This window comes from Phascolarctos cinereus, unplaced genomic scaffold, assembly GCF_003287225.1.
Source record: "Phascolarctos cinereus isolate Bilbo 61053 unplaced genomic scaffold, phaCin_HiC Scaffold_2;HRSCAF=192, whole genome shotgun sequence".
Taxonomy (NCBI): domain Eukaryota; kingdom Metazoa; phylum Chordata; class Mammalia; order Diprotodontia; family Phascolarctidae; genus Phascolarctos; species Phascolarctos cinereus.
Genome location: NW_027555625.1, coordinates 393,868,537 through 393,883,579, shown reverse-complemented (window position 1 = coordinate 393,883,579; position 15,043 = coordinate 393,868,537). Strand labels below are relative to the sequence as shown.

The following is a 15,043-nucleotide window of genomic DNA, read 5'->3' as shown; positions in this document are numbered from 1 at the left end:
TTAGAGGCCATCTAGCTCAGACTCCTCAATTTACAGATGAGGAAATTAATACCCAGGTAAGTTAATTGGCTTGCCCAAGGTCACGCAGGTAGTAAATAAACGTCAGAGATGTAATTTGAACCTAAGTACTCTGACTCTAGCCCCAGCACTCTTTCCATTTTGCTAACTTGACCCTCCCTGACCTCTCAGGTGGGGTTAAGGAATTTCAGGACATGTAAAAATACACAGGACATACTGCTCCTCAGTCAACACAGGCGAAGGATGATCCCACTGTTGGCTAACCTAGAAGTGTGGGGGGGGGTAGTAAAGTCCAACGTGGAACTCCATGGTTCTGCTCACAAAGGATACACCAATGACCAAATTAGTTGGTTACTGACCCTTAGCACTTCAGGAAAAAGCCCAAGGTTGTTTGCAACTCAGTGGTATAGTGGGAAAAGTACTGAATGGAATACCAGGCTTTTAGACAGGCTGTCACCAATTAGCTATGTGATCTTAGGCAAGCTTGCTTAATTTCTTTTTAAAAAGAAAACAAAATTTTGCTTAATCTCTTTAAGTCATGGTATCCTTCTCTGCAAAATGATGTAAAGCTGGAAGGGAAAACAGAAGTCTTCCCGTACACCCCACATCATTTGACAGATGAGGAGGCCCAGGGAGGTTAAGTCACTTGCCCAAGATTACACAGTAATAAAGCAGGCTAATAACAAATTAATATAAATAAATATATGATATAAATAAAATAATAAAGGAGTAATGAATAGTAATAAAGGATTAATTAGATCAGTGTTTCCCATCACCAGCCTTCAGGATGATGCTGCAAGTTTTTCCAGTCCACGGAATATGTCCTTACTTCTTCAAACGCCTGCACTTAAAAAACCGACTCCCTGTCCCCCGCAAAGGTCCAGTTCCTACTATTAACGCTTACCTCCTCTTCAATTTCCATTCAGTTTTCTCAGCCATGCTGAAGCTTCAGAAGGCAGACTGCTCCTCGATGGAAAAATCAGTTATTTTACCAGTCAGAAAAAATCATCTGGCTTGGGAAACAAACAGACTAGAAAAACTCTAACATCCATCACCCACTGAGCTGTGGTTTTTAGTTATAGGGTGGGCTGTATTCTGCCTGCTGTCTTCCATTTTCCCTCTGGGGGGCGACTTTTCACCGCACAAAAATCTAGAGATGCTGCAAGGCACATTGGACCCATGCCTAGAGCTTCATTTCTCATTGTCCCGCAGTCCTCTCGCCATTCTTTTTTGAGTGCAGAGCTGAAAGCAAATGAGATTTCTGACCCAAAGGTATGGTATGACTTTGTTCCCTGTCATGAAAAAAGATAAAATGAAAAACAAGTCTCCACCATCTTTTAACCTCTAACATAATTTTTATTGTTTTGCATTAAGTTCTAAATCAAAGGGAAAATTACTCCAATATGAGGCAATCAGGATATCCCAGTTCTGTCTCTCTTTGCTATTAGCTAGCTTTACTTTTAAACTAGGGCCAATCATTTTTATGAGCAGCAGGGATTTTCAATGGAAAGAAAAATGATTTAGAGTAAGCGGATTTGAGTTCGAGTTTTGGTTTGCCATTTATCTAACCTAGGTGACATCAAAGAAGTAATTTCCCTTCTCTGGGTCTTAGGTTGGTCATCTGTAAAATGAGGGAGTCCGGTGTTCTCTGTGGTACCTGCTAGCTCTGATATTCCATGACTCAAGGTAGTAAAATGAGAACTATGAGTACCTTTGGCAAAAAATCTTCTGGAAGGAGGCTACTGAACAGAAAGTGAGTCCTGAAATATTGTATTTTAAGGCAGGAGCCTAGGCAGGGATATTTTCCAGTCTATGAGTATCAATTGTCTCCAAGGTTATACTGGAAGATACAACTCCAGCTCTTGAAATCTCATAAATACAAATGGGCAGATGGATTTAGTGAGTGACTTCTGACAAACCCAATCCTCTTATGAAACTTCAAAACATAGCTCTTTGTTTCTGCTGAAGACAAGTTAGACAAACATTATTAGGTTACTTGGGTTTGGGCTAAAACTCTGTGAGTTAGTCAATAAGATATGCCAAATGCTCACTGTGTCCTGAGGAAGGAAGATACATGATCCCTGTTTCTGAAGAATTCATTTTCGTGGTGGAGCCATCACCCATACCAGCAGGCACATACCAGTTGGCAAAAGTCATACCTCCTGACTGTGTGACCCTAAGTGAAATACTTTACACCTTCTGAGCATAACTTTCTTAATCTGCAAAACAGTAGTTCTAAATTGCTGTACCTGCCTTAGATGGTTGTTGTGAAGATCATTATGAAGATAAAAACAACAAAGGCAACTTGGCTGAGTGGACAGTGGACCTGGCCTCAGTCGGGAAGACCTTGGTTCAGGTCCTGCCTCTGACACATGCTAGCTGTCAGGCCCTAGACAAGTCATTTAACTCTTGGTACCAGGGTAACTTCCGACGACTGTAAATTATGGGTCAGTTGTTGCTCTACATCAATGGAGAGAGTCTCTATATCCAGTGTTCTCTATAGTAATGAAGTCACAGGTCCAAGAAAAAAAAAAACCAGTAACCAACCGCAATGCACTAAATACCCATGCATATCCCTTACACAAGATAGCATGCCTTACAGAGGTATTTTGAGAGTACGTGCCCCATTTCTGTTCTTACTTTCACAGATAAATGGTAACATCTCAAATGGAGAAACATACTTGTGAAAGTGGAACAGGTTTGGGGACAGATTTGCATTCTGTTCTCCTTGTCTGAGGCTCTGAGACACTTCGGCTTTTGAACACACACGGACACACACACACACACACACACACACACACATATTTATATCTTGACTTTCCCAGAGACAGAGCTCAAAAGAGCTTTCGCAGGAAGTACCCCAGGCTGGCTTTGAAAAACACAGCAGTTTATCAAAACTATTACTTATTAGTATCACTTTGCCTAGCACCTTTCCCTGGTTGAGCTGCCAAAAACCATTCACCCACAAGAGCTTCCGATTTTTGTGAAACGGCAGATGGATTTCAGAGGGCCTGGGCAGCAGAATCTGTTTTAAGGCAAAAGGAAAGAAAGCCAAGGCCCTCTATAAAGCTGAGGCACTGAGCTCCATATTTCCTTTCATCTCTGGCTTAAAACCAGAGCACTGATGTGTTGAGAGGATAATAAATAAGATAGAATCAGTAGAAGCAGCCTGCTGAGCAGGCACTGGATGCAGAGCACAGTGGTAAGCAACAGCTTCGTTGGTCATGGATGCCAAGGGTCATCCTGGTCTGCTCCTATTCATGGCAAATACTATGTGAGCATTGGCTCTAGGCTCCAGGAATTTCGGGGCTTCAGCTAGGAAATGGCTCTCCTTTCCATCAGCCAAGTCAGCGTGGTACAGTAGAAAGAATGCTGCAGTTAGAGTGCTTTCTCTAGAATGTACTATCAGTGTGACCTTGGGCAAGGCATTGCCTCTGTAAAATGAACAGCTTGGACTAGAGGAGGTCCCTTCTGGACAGCTACGTGGTATAGTGGATAGAGTACTTTTCCTACAGCCAGGAAGACTCAACCTCCTGAGTTCAAATCTGGCCTCAGACACTTACTAGCTATGTGACCGTGGACAAGTCACTTAACTCTGTCTGCCTCAGTTTCCTTATCTGCAAAATGAGATGGAGAAAGAAATAGCAAACTACTCCAGTATCTTTGCCAAGAGAACCCCAAATAGGGTCACAAAGAATCAGACATGACTGAAAACCACTGGATAACAACAAGGTCTTTTCCAGTTCTAGATCGGTAATCTTGTGATCCTGACATTTTCCGGATCTAACTCCATGACAATCCTATGAAAGTGCCAGAGTACGTAGCAGGCATAGATGTGTTCACAAGCTTGTTCCTCTAGAAGCTCTCTTCTCAGGGAATTCAGTAAGGCTAAGGGTTACAGACTCTCATAAAAACATAAAGTCTGCTCTTTGCGGTCATCTTCAGCTCTAATACTCCTAGGTTTCCAAATAAGATAATGGATATCAAAGTGGTTTTAAAAAGTATAAGTGCTATAAAAACCTAAAGGATTGCTCTCCTGGGGGGCATGAAGGCCATCTTAGCAGGTGCCTGGGATGTGTACTCAGCCCACGGAAGCCCTCTGGTGCAAGTCCCCATCATCTTTGAGGTCTTTGATTTCTGATCCCCATTCACTTTGCCAAGCCAGAATCAGCCGAAATGACCTTGCGAAGATCCCAGATGATTCAGGAAGCGCCAGGCCGACAGCAGGACACTCAGAGAGCAGTTTAAAGGAACTTCTGGCTCAGGGCTATCCAAGCAGGCCCCAACTGTCTGGCCACTTTTTACTATCCAGTTTAGAATCCCCTTCCTGTTCATTGTCTGCTGTAGTGGGAGGGGGAAACCAGGGGCTGGGAGGCTCAGAGACTTTGAAGTTAACGACTTCTTTTCATTTCTCCCTGCCCGAGTCTGGCCAGTTCTCAGCAGCCCTCCCATTGTTCCTAGCCGAAGTTTCCACAGCATTCCAAAGCTCTGGGAGTGTGAAGAGCAGGATCTTGCTAAAGACATTCTCCCCTCCTCAACCATGAATGAATGAATGAATGAATGAATGAATGAATGATGATGAATGAATGAATGAATGAACGAATGAATGAATGAATGAAAAAACCTTTATTAAGCACTTAATATGTGCTAAGCATTGTGTCCAATGCTGGGTGTACAAACAGAGAAGCAAGAGGTCGCATTCTAACTGGGGAAGACAACCCTTATAAGAGTTCAGCTGCAGGATTCAAAGCAGATGGAAGTGCTGGATAGTCCTAAGGGCGCAGCAGCAGAGGTGATAGGATGGCCTACAGATCCTTATGATTCTGTGGCAGGGTAGATGGTAAGGCCTGCTGATCCTCGACTTATCTGAAGGATTGAGGTACTCTGATCAATATAATGATGGACAATAGTTCCAAAGGACTCATGATGAAAAATGCTATTCACCTCCAGAGAGAAAACTGATGAACTCTGAGTACAGACTGAAGCATATTTTTTTATTTTATTTTTCTTCCCTTTTTTTTTTGGTTGCAACATGGTTAATATGGAAATGTTTTGCATGACTTCACATATATAATGGATTTTGTGCTTTCTCAATGAGTTGGAGAGGAACTGGAGGAAGAGAGAAAATTTAGAACTCAAAAGAAAAAAATGAATGTAAAAAAAAAAAAGATTGTAGTAGATGAATGACTCCTAGAGCATACAAGGGAAGCCATGACTCTCTTCCTGACCAGCCACCCTGGATGGGATCTGGAAGCCCTCAGAGGATAAAGGGAAAGGGAGGAGGGGAAGACTACCCTTATTGACAGCTCTTCCCACTTGACCTCCCCACAGGGTCCAGGCAGCCCAGGGATGAGGGGAGGAAGGAGAGAAGGGAAAGGAGGAAAGATGCCCCTACTAACTGCTCCCTGCCTGGCCCCACCCCACCCCCTCAGGTGCCCCATGGGATCTCTTTATTATGGAGCCCCCTTCCCTTAGGGCTATAGCAAGAATCGAGCTAGACATTTAAAACCTACTCCATATCGAGGTCTTTTTGGTTAACCAAAAGCCCAGCTCCCTGGGTGGGTACAGACAGACTCATCAATGATTCAGCTCAGCATTGAACAGCATCATATATTATTACTAGAAGAAGTATAAGACCCCCCCAGAAAAATGACCCCAGTCCCTGAAGAGTGAATTCATATCAGTTTTTGGAACTCTAGGACATGAACCTGGCTGTACTTCTCATGAAGGAATTTGTTGTTCAGTTGTTTTTCAGTCATATCTGACTCTTTGCGATCCCATTTGGGGTTTTCGTGGCAAAGATACGGGAGTAGTTTGCCATTTCCTTCTCCTAGCTCATTTTACAGTTGAGGAAATTGAGGAAAACAGGGTTAAGTGACTTGCCCAGGGTCACACAGCTAGTAAGTGTCTGAGGCTGGATTTGAACTCAGGAAAATGAGTCTTCCTGACTCCAGGCTCAGTGCTCAAGTCACAGTACCACCTAACTGCCCCACAGATCCACTAATTGGGATCTAGCCATAAATTCAACTAGCCATTTATATCTGGCTGGCCCCAGATCATACTTCCCATTCAGTTCTTCCACCTGTGCAGTCATTAGTACGCCTACTTTTTTTTTTTAACCTTTAGTTCTAGGCCCAGCTATCAAATCAATACTACTGGGTATTAGTAGTTGGCTAAGTGACTCATCCAAGGTGGCTCCGCTAGTAAGAGTAGAAGGCAAAACTTGCACCCAGCTCTTAGAGTGGACAAGCCCTTCACTCTGCCACCCCCTCCTTGCCCTTCTATCCATTACTCTACCCTATGATAATAAGCCTCCTCTCTTCAGGGTGACAACTCAATTGTTAGGCTGGAGTAATCAATCACAGAATCACTTACTAAGCATACTGCGTATCTCAATAAAGTAGCAGATTCAAATGCTTGGAGGAGAAGAAGGAGAATCCTTGAAACTGGATAAATCATCCTAAGTACCCTATCAGGGCCACCATTCCCCACTCTCACATAAATAATCATTCAAGTCCCACTGCTAGGGCAGCTAGGCAGTACAGTGGAAATAGAGCTGGGCTTGGAGTCAGGAAGACCTGAGTTTACCTTTGGTCCCAGATACTCAGTTGTATGACCTTAGGCAAGTCCCTTAACCTTTGTTTGCTTCAGGTTCCTTATTTGTAAAATAGTCATAATAATAGCACCTACCTCTTAGGATTGTTGTGAGAGTAAAATGAGATAATAATTGTGATGTGCTTAGCACAGTGCCTGGCACAACATAAAAGGGCATTAAGCAGAAGGGCAAGGATTTTGCAGGAAGGAACACCTTTTCAAAAACTGAAGAAAAGAGGATCTGCAAGGGAATTTTGTTGAGGTGATTCTGAATATAAAGTTGAGGAGAAAAGAAAGGTGGTGACAGATGGCCACAAATTTTTTTTTAAGTGAAGTATAAAGCAAGGCCCAAAGAATGTGGGAAAGGGTCATAGGAGTAGCTTAAGGAAAGCAGAAGAGATTTGAGAGAAATGGGATAGAGATTCAATCATGCAGCAGTGAGGGCCCGATTGCAATGATATTACATTAATTTGTCCCTAATGATATTTAACATATAAATTGAAATTCCCAAATATAAATGAAGGTAATGAAGAAAAGAGTGAGAGAGAGAACTTAGGTCCAGGAGAAAAAATGCCACCATTATGTGGGTAAAGCGATATATCTGGATGTAGTGAATATCGAGCGAGAAGTAGCTGAGTGATGGTAGTGAAGAAGCATGAAAATTGTTCCCCCTGACCTCGTGTGTATCAGTGCTGGTGAGGGAAGCCAAAGCTGAAAGATCTCAGGGTGGGAGAAGAAAGGGAGTTTTCCTAATTGCAAAGGGTGCTAGGTGGTGCTGTGGATAGAGTGCTTGGTCAGGAGTCAGGAAGACTTTCTGAGTTTAAATCTGGCCTCAAACACTATCTTTGGGCAAGTCACTTAAACCTGTTTGCCTCAGTTTCCTCATCTGTAAAATGAGCCAGGAGAAAGAAATGGCAAACCTCTTCAGTATCTTTGCCAAAAAACACTCCACATGGGGACGTGAAGAGGGAGACGTGACTGGAAAAAAAAACTGAGCAGTTTTCCCTGATTGCAAAGAGATGCACGTGTGAGAGGAAACATTATAAAGGGTTGTATGTGTATATCACGAAGTTTCCTAACAATTAATTGGGCATTCCATAAGCTATAATGGAATGCAAGGAAGGGCAGAGTGAAATGATGTATTTGATACCTCACTTCTGATTTGGAACCTCTTGGCACAAAATACTCAGAATAGCTGACAGTTAACCAAAGATTTACTTAGGGGAAGGATTCTCAACTCGGATCTTTATCCAGGATGCCCACCTCTTAGATTCAGCTGACTTGTTGCTTGGTGATTTATCAGTCAAACATCAAGGAGCCCTTGGTGGGGTTTTTTGTATTCAGGATACTCTGGGCATTTTCGGTGGCGCCCCCCCCCCCATGCCTGGAATGCTCTGCCTCCTATGATCTGACTACCATGCTCTCCTGGCTTCCTTTAAGTCCCAACTAAAATCCCACCTCCTCCAGGAGGATTTCCCTATCCCTTCTTAGTTCTAGTGCCTTTCCTCTGTTAATTATTTCCTATTTATCCTGTATATGGCTTGCTTTGTTTATATGTGTTTCCACATCTCCCACGTTAGATCATAAGCTCCTTGAGGACAGGGGCTGTCTTTTGCCTCTTTTGTATCTCCAGCGCTAAGTATAGTGCCTGGCACATACTAAGCGCTTAAATAAATGCTAATTGAATTGAACTGAATTGAAGAAGACCTGGAAGCCTTGTCAATGGCCTGAGACCTATTTCCCCGAGCCAGCTACATAAACTCTGAGGCCTTTTCCAGGAAGAACTAGCCTAACCAGCATCTTTAGATATCGCTCCCACCAAGCTTAGGGTGAGGAGGTGAGAAGAATGGGCCAGATAGAAATGAGGACGAAGAACTGGGGAGGGGTCATCTGGTAGGGTCCTTTTAATCGAGTTTCTTCTCTCTTACCTCAAAGTATTTAAATCCACTAAAGTCATTAACTGGTGTGGCCACGTGGTATGCTCAGTGATTCCGTGATTAACTATTCTAGTATAAGGACTGCGATAAGGCACCCTGCCGAGAGCAGCCTAGTCATGGGGTAGGGTATTGTATAGAGAGGCAGGAAGGGGGATGGAGGTGGGGTGGAGTCCGTAAGAGCTGGGTGCAAGTGCTGCCTCCACCCCGTACTACTGAGCAACCTTGAGTAAGCTTCAGTTTCCCAGGCGACTCTCTTAAGATAATGACTGCCCGTTGATGAAATCCGACGTCCCGACCAAAAAGAAAAGGAGAGGGCGAGCTCCACAGCGCTTCAGTGATCCAGAAATTGCTTTATTTGAGCGTGAAGAAGCCCACACCCCCATGCTCCAGCTCTAAGGGCTGCAGGAAAGGATTTCAAGACAGTCCCTGGACCGACGGCTCCCCAGAGCCGCAGGCGCCAGCAATGGAACATTTCTCAAAGAAGGTTCATGCCACCCTCCCCATACCTAGACTGGGAAGCAGACTTAGAAGGGATAAGGGCCTGAGGGTCGGGGGTTAGGGCGGAAGCTTAGTGCTCGAAGGAACGGGAGACCGAGAAGTACCGGAGACTTACTACTCCAAAACCTAAAGCGGCGTCGGAAGGGTAGAGAAAGCTTGGGGGCGGGGCCGGGAGGAGAAGGGAGAGCGCACGAGGCGCGGTGGAAGAAAGACTACAATCCCCATCAACCCCTGGGATCCGGAGAGGCTGCGCACGCGCGAGGGGCGGCCCCCAACTCCCCCAGGGAGGTCCCCGGCGCCCGCTGCCGGAGCTGGGAGTCAGCTGCCGCGGGACCTGTGTGCGCCGGGCACTGCGGCCGAAAGTGGGCTCGGGCTTGCAGCGGCCACTGGCCGGCGTTGGGGCCAGCCCTGCGCGGCCGCGGAGCGGAGCCGGCCGTGGGGCGGGCGGCGCCGGGTCCAGTGCTGGGCTCGCGGAGCGGGGAGGCTGCCCGCCCGCGGCTGCAGCCCCGGCGCCTGCAGCCGAGAGAGGGATGCGTGAGTTTCGCCTCGGCTCCGGGGGCAGGATGTGGGAGTAGGACAAAGGCTGCCCGAGGGGGCGGGGAGAGCAGCTGCCCGGAGCACCAGCCCGGGGCTGAGCTAACGGAGCCGGGCAAGTTTTCTTTGCTCTCTTGCCACTTTACAACTTGCAAAAAAAAAAAAAAGCCCAGAGCCCCGGAGAGCAGAGCCGGAGGGGAGGGGGCGTTGCAGGTAGCAGAATGGGGGTAGGGGCGGGAGAAGATGACCAGGATTCCAGTGGCTCGAGGACCAGCCCGCAGCCCCTCTGGTGCACTGCCCGGCTGGAGAAAGTGGAGGGGCTGGGGGCGGGGGCGGGAGCTCGGGACCGGCGAAGTGGGGCGTCCCACAGCCCCAGTTAAAGTTGTGTCTCTGTGCCCAGGTGCGCCCTGAGGTCCCCGGCAGCCCCGAACCCCAGCAGAGAGAAGCGAGGATGGATGAGCGATGGTGGGAAGGACGCCTGGCATTGGATATCCACTGTACTCTCAGAGAAAAGGTCAGTTTCTTGCCGCCGCCCCTCTCCTTTGCCGGCTGAGCTGCTCTTTTAGGGGTGACGGGATTGTTGGCTTCCCCGTTCGCCCTCCCACTGTAGTCCTTGAGCTCAGTTCTGCCGGGTACGAACTCTGAACTTCGACTTTTCTTGTGTTCGTGGTCTGTGCCTTGCTCGTTTATTGTCCAAGATCTCGAATGAGGCAGAAATGACTGTCTTGTGAAAATCTAGCCAGACCTTTGTGCATATTGATAACTCTTGGTGTTTACAAATTAGGGACCTTGGAAAGCAAAAAAAAAGAAAAAGAAAAGAGAAAAAGAAAAGGAAAAAAGAAGAAATAAAACAAAAAAGCCCTCCTGAAAAAACACAACTGATCGCCGTGGGATGTGAGTCTGCATCCAGGGGCTGACTACCCAACCCACAAGCCAATTAAATTGACTGCTGCAGACGCCTTGGGGGAAAGAAAGCTAGGCTGCTAGTAAAGGAGACACAAAGCCGGGTGGCCAAGGCTAGTGGCAGAAGGGGGAAGCAGGTGGGGAAAGGTAAAACATGAAGCAAGATGAAATATGATCTCTGCCTCACCCTTTATTCTCTCTTCTCTTCACCCCCACCCCCCATCTCCATATGGGCATTGGAAAGCTAAAAGGGAACAGATATGCTAGAAGCACCTGTCTGTGCTGGTACCCCCGTTTAAAAATGATACGAGCTTTTTCTACTAGAGTTTAAGTAATCGGTGAAGGAAAATGATTTTTTTTTTTTTTGCTAATGGCATAGACCAATGCCTACTCCTCAGGAAATAGAACTTACATTTTCCTGATCTAACCTTACCTTTGACTTTCAATGGGCCTGATAAAAAGAGATTTCCCTTATTTGACTTGAGAATGGGGATAGGAGCTACTGAATATTTTCTTCTACTTGAAGAGCAGTTTTATTTAAACCACTTAAAATGTTTGTCTAAATTCTATGTGTTGGAAAGGCTTGGAATTTTTTTTTTACAACCTTAGTTGTGTTTTCTCATCAACACCCATTTCGTATCAGTAGCTTAACTCTGTTTAGAGGGAAAAAAACAGTTTTGTGAGTTAAAAAGTGATCGAACAGCTCATCCTGGCATTTCAGGTGAGAGTAGCTATGTAAAATTGACTTCCCATTATTAATGCAGCCCTAGGTTTCTTTATTGCCAGTAAGTTCTTTCCCTCAAACCTTTTTAACAGATGTTAAGATATTAAAATAAGGCAGAAGGTGTTGTGGAATAGTGGGTCCAAGGTCCACTTGGGACTTTACGCATTACTCTTAGTGCCTCAGGCAGTAGCATACTATAGGTCAGCAGAGAAAGTACCAACCTGTGTTGGTAGAGGGAATTTCTTCATCCAAGAGTTACCCTGTATGAATGAAATCACAGATCTAGTCCCTGTGGTTCCCTCTGTGCTTGGGTGGATCATAGAGTTTGAGCTAGAAGAGAATTTGGAATTCTTCCAATCCAAGTCCCTTCCCCACATGGGATGCTAAAAGGCAAAGGAAGAATTGGTTCATTGAGCCTTGGCTGAGACAGTGAGGATCATCCAGGGGCCAGATGTCCCACTCTTCTTCTGGAGGGTTTACACGTTTGAATCTTTCCCAGTCTTGGGTTTTTACTGGTCATCCAACTCTCATTGTTCCTGGAAAAGCCACATTCTTTGGAATGTTATAGTTGAAAGGACCTTAAAGGCTTCTAGTACTACACTTAGTCTTATAGATGAGGAAAACCAAGATCCAAAGATATTAAGTGGCAGTCAACATTTATGAAGTGCACGGACTCTGCCAAGAGCTGTGTGTGCTAAATACAAGGGACATAAAGACTAAGTGACCCAGTTCCTGCCTTCAAGGAGTTTGCAGTCTAACAGGGAAGAATTATCTAAGCCACTGTTGTAAGTAATAATACTTAATGATAATGCTTAAGTATAGTAATACTTAATGCTATAATTTGAGCAACCAGCAGCACATTTTTGCAGTATTGGGGGTACAGATACATTGGCCTTTTGAAAACTGAAGTTCCAGTTGAATCAGCTCAGTATTGCTTCTCGAAGGGGAGAATTAGAATAAAGATTTTCTGCAAACTAGGTCAATGTGCCTTCATAAATAGTCACACCAGGGCTCCTCCACATGGAAGAGAGAGTAAAGCAAAGTAGCCCACACAGGGATTCATCCCATGACCTTGGCCCCAGTAGAATCAGGGTCTGACCGACTAAACGAGTCAGCCTCTCATCAGCTTGGGTCATGGGGAGTTGACTGGCCACTGTAAGAGGAAACATTCTTTCTTTCCCTCCACTCTGGGAGACCCTTTTCAGATTCCCGACCCTCCTTCCTGTTCAGACTAGTAGGGCAGTGCTTCACCTTGGCCTGGTGATCACATGCTCTAAACACTCAAATTCCTCATTCTGTTGGATCCGTCTCTGGCCTCATTAACTTGACTGTGATTAAGAACAGGCTTGAGAGGCTGACATCTGAGCTTTTCTCTTGGGAGCTTCTTCCAGCTCAGTGCTCTGGGATGGGAGGAGACGTCCTTGTCCCATTCCACTGAGAATGGATAAGAAATTGGGATGAGGAGATGCCTAGAAAGCTGGAGTGTTCAGGTCTGTAGGCGCTTTCTCACGGTTTCGGTTTGTTCTGCAAAGTGTTGCTGTCTGTGGGGGAGAGTTAGAATGATGATTTTCTGCAAGGTCGAGATGCCTTCATAGTCACACCAGGGCTATTCAGTTTAACCTTGAGTCAACTTTGACTCTTCCCAGCCCCTCATCCCACATGTCCCAGCCGTGGCCAAGTTAGTGTTGTTTCTGTCTCCAACATATTTTTATCCAGCCCCTCCTCTTCATTCCCACTACAACCACTGTCCTTCAGTTTATCATCTTACTGAGATCAGCTTAATTGCCTCCCTCCTAACTGAGCTTCTTGCTTAGAGTGGGTCCCCTTTGCAGTCTCTTTCATCCCACTGCCTGAGTCATTTTCCTCATGTTCCACCCTGATGTCTGTGGATATCTCCACCTGGGTGTCCTGTAGAGCCTCCAAATTCAATAAGTACAAAATAACTCATTATTCCCCCTCCCCCTCCTCCCAAGCCCACCTCTTTGATCCTTCATTCTCTTTCATCTTCAATTTCTCCTTACTTACTGGCTCTCCCATCCTTAACTCCCCTTAACGCTGTCACCCCTCAGTCTGTCAATCTATATCTTTTATCCCTTCCTGGGCAAACTTCCAGGAAAAGCTATCTGTACTTGGTGCCTCCACTTTTTCACCTTCTGAAATTGCCTTCACTTCTGAAACTTCTCCATTTCTTCAATATTAGCAATAAACTGTTTGAGAAATCTACTGGCCTATTCTCAGTTCTCATCCTTCTGGACCTCACTGCAGCTTTTGACACTTAGCCACTCCCCTGCTTCTGGATGCTCTCTTCTCCCCCCTTGCCTTCTGCAATGCTGCTCTCTCTTGGTCTTCTTCCCTGCCTCTGATTTTCAGTGTCCTTGCCTGAATCATCTTGTATGTCCTACCATCCACCTATGGAGGTCCTCCAAAGCTTTGTCCTCTTATCTCTAGATTTCTGCTGATGGATTGGGCTTTTATATCACCCACACGTTGTATCTTTCTCTCCCAGATAGCTCTCCCTTATGAGAAAGAATAAAAGAGAAGAAAAAAAGATCTGCAAAACCCAACATATTAAAAAATCCTAATTTTATAATTAATGCTTCACTTCCATGGTCCCTCACTAATGCAAAGAAGGAAAAAAAGCTTCTTTTTATAAAATCTTTTCAGCTTTCAAGGGCCCAGAGGTAATCTCTCTTCAGATAACTACCATTTCTATCTACACAGCCCTCATCTCTCCTGAGCATCCCCAGCTGGTTCATTCCAGCCTCCTGGTCGAATAAGATAATATTTGTAAAGCACTCAGCTGCATACCCAGTACCACATAGATACTTACTCCTTTCCCCTAAATCTGCCCCTCCACCAAACTTCCCTGTCTCTGTTAGAGGCATCCCAACCTTTCCAGTTCCCCAGATCTGAAATCTTGGAGTCATCCTACATACCACCTCCATATCTAGTCTTTCGGCAGGCCTTGTAAATTCTGCCTGAAAAGCATCTCTCACATCTGTGTCCTTCCCTCCACACACTGTTGCTGTGGAGTATTTGCCAAGCCTTCTTACTTGGACTAGTGAAGTAAAACCTTATTTAACCTCTACTTCTGGTCTTCTCCCTCCTTCCAGTCTCCACAGCTGTCAAAAAAACTCTTCCTAAAGTACAAGTTTAACTTTGTCACTTCCCTTCTTACAGTGAAATAGACATTTAAAATACATTAAAAAGCCATTCTGTAATGGCTGAATAGTCTGTGGACCAACAGTTCTCAAAAGAAGAAATTAATACAATCAGTAATTATATGAAAGGCTGTTTACACCCTCACACTCCTTAGAACTGATGAAGATAACAGGCAACAAAGGTGGGTGTTGGAGGGGCTGAGAGGAAACAAGCCTACTTCCACACTTGATTGAATTGTAAACTGGTCCAGGGCTTGGAGGCCACTTGTGGATCATTCTGGAAAACACTGGAATTTTGTTACGATTCCTCTAGCTGTATTCTATCTTTGACCTCCAGACAGTCTCCCACCACCCCCGAAGAATATCCCCTCCTCAGTTTTTTGCTTTTCAGAATCCTTAGCTTTCTTCCAGGCTCAACTCAGGTGCTGACTCCTAAGGGCATGAGATTTTCTCTGGTTCCCCCTGAGAATGAGGGTTCTTCCCCTTCTTAAATTAACTTGCACATAATGATAATACTAGTAGCTAGCATTTATATAGTGCCTATCTTCTGATTTCTCCTGGGAGGGTTTTTCCCCTTCTCAAGTTAACTTGTTAATAATAACAAGAATAATTGCTAGTAATTATATAATGCCTACTATGTTCTGATTCCCTCTGAGAGGGAGGGTTCTTTCCCT

The 15,043-nt window shown here is 45.2% G+C and overlaps 1 protein-coding gene across 1 annotated transcript in view; it reads left to right on the top strand.

The window, feature by feature from the left end:
- Positions 1–9,337: 9,337 nt before the first annotated feature.
- The window catches only part of CCNJL (cyclin J like), a 50,479-nt gene continuing 44,773 nt past the window's right edge, over positions 9,338–15,043 (top strand). Inside the window, exons 1-2 of the mRNA XM_020992394.2 lie at positions 9,338–9,581; positions 9,982–10,095. Coding sequence (XP_020848053.1) covers positions 10,033–10,095 — 63 coding nt within the window. The 5' untranslated portion in view covers positions 9,338–9,581; positions 9,982–10,032. The remainder of the gene's footprint in view (positions 9,582–9,981; positions 10,096–15,043) is intronic.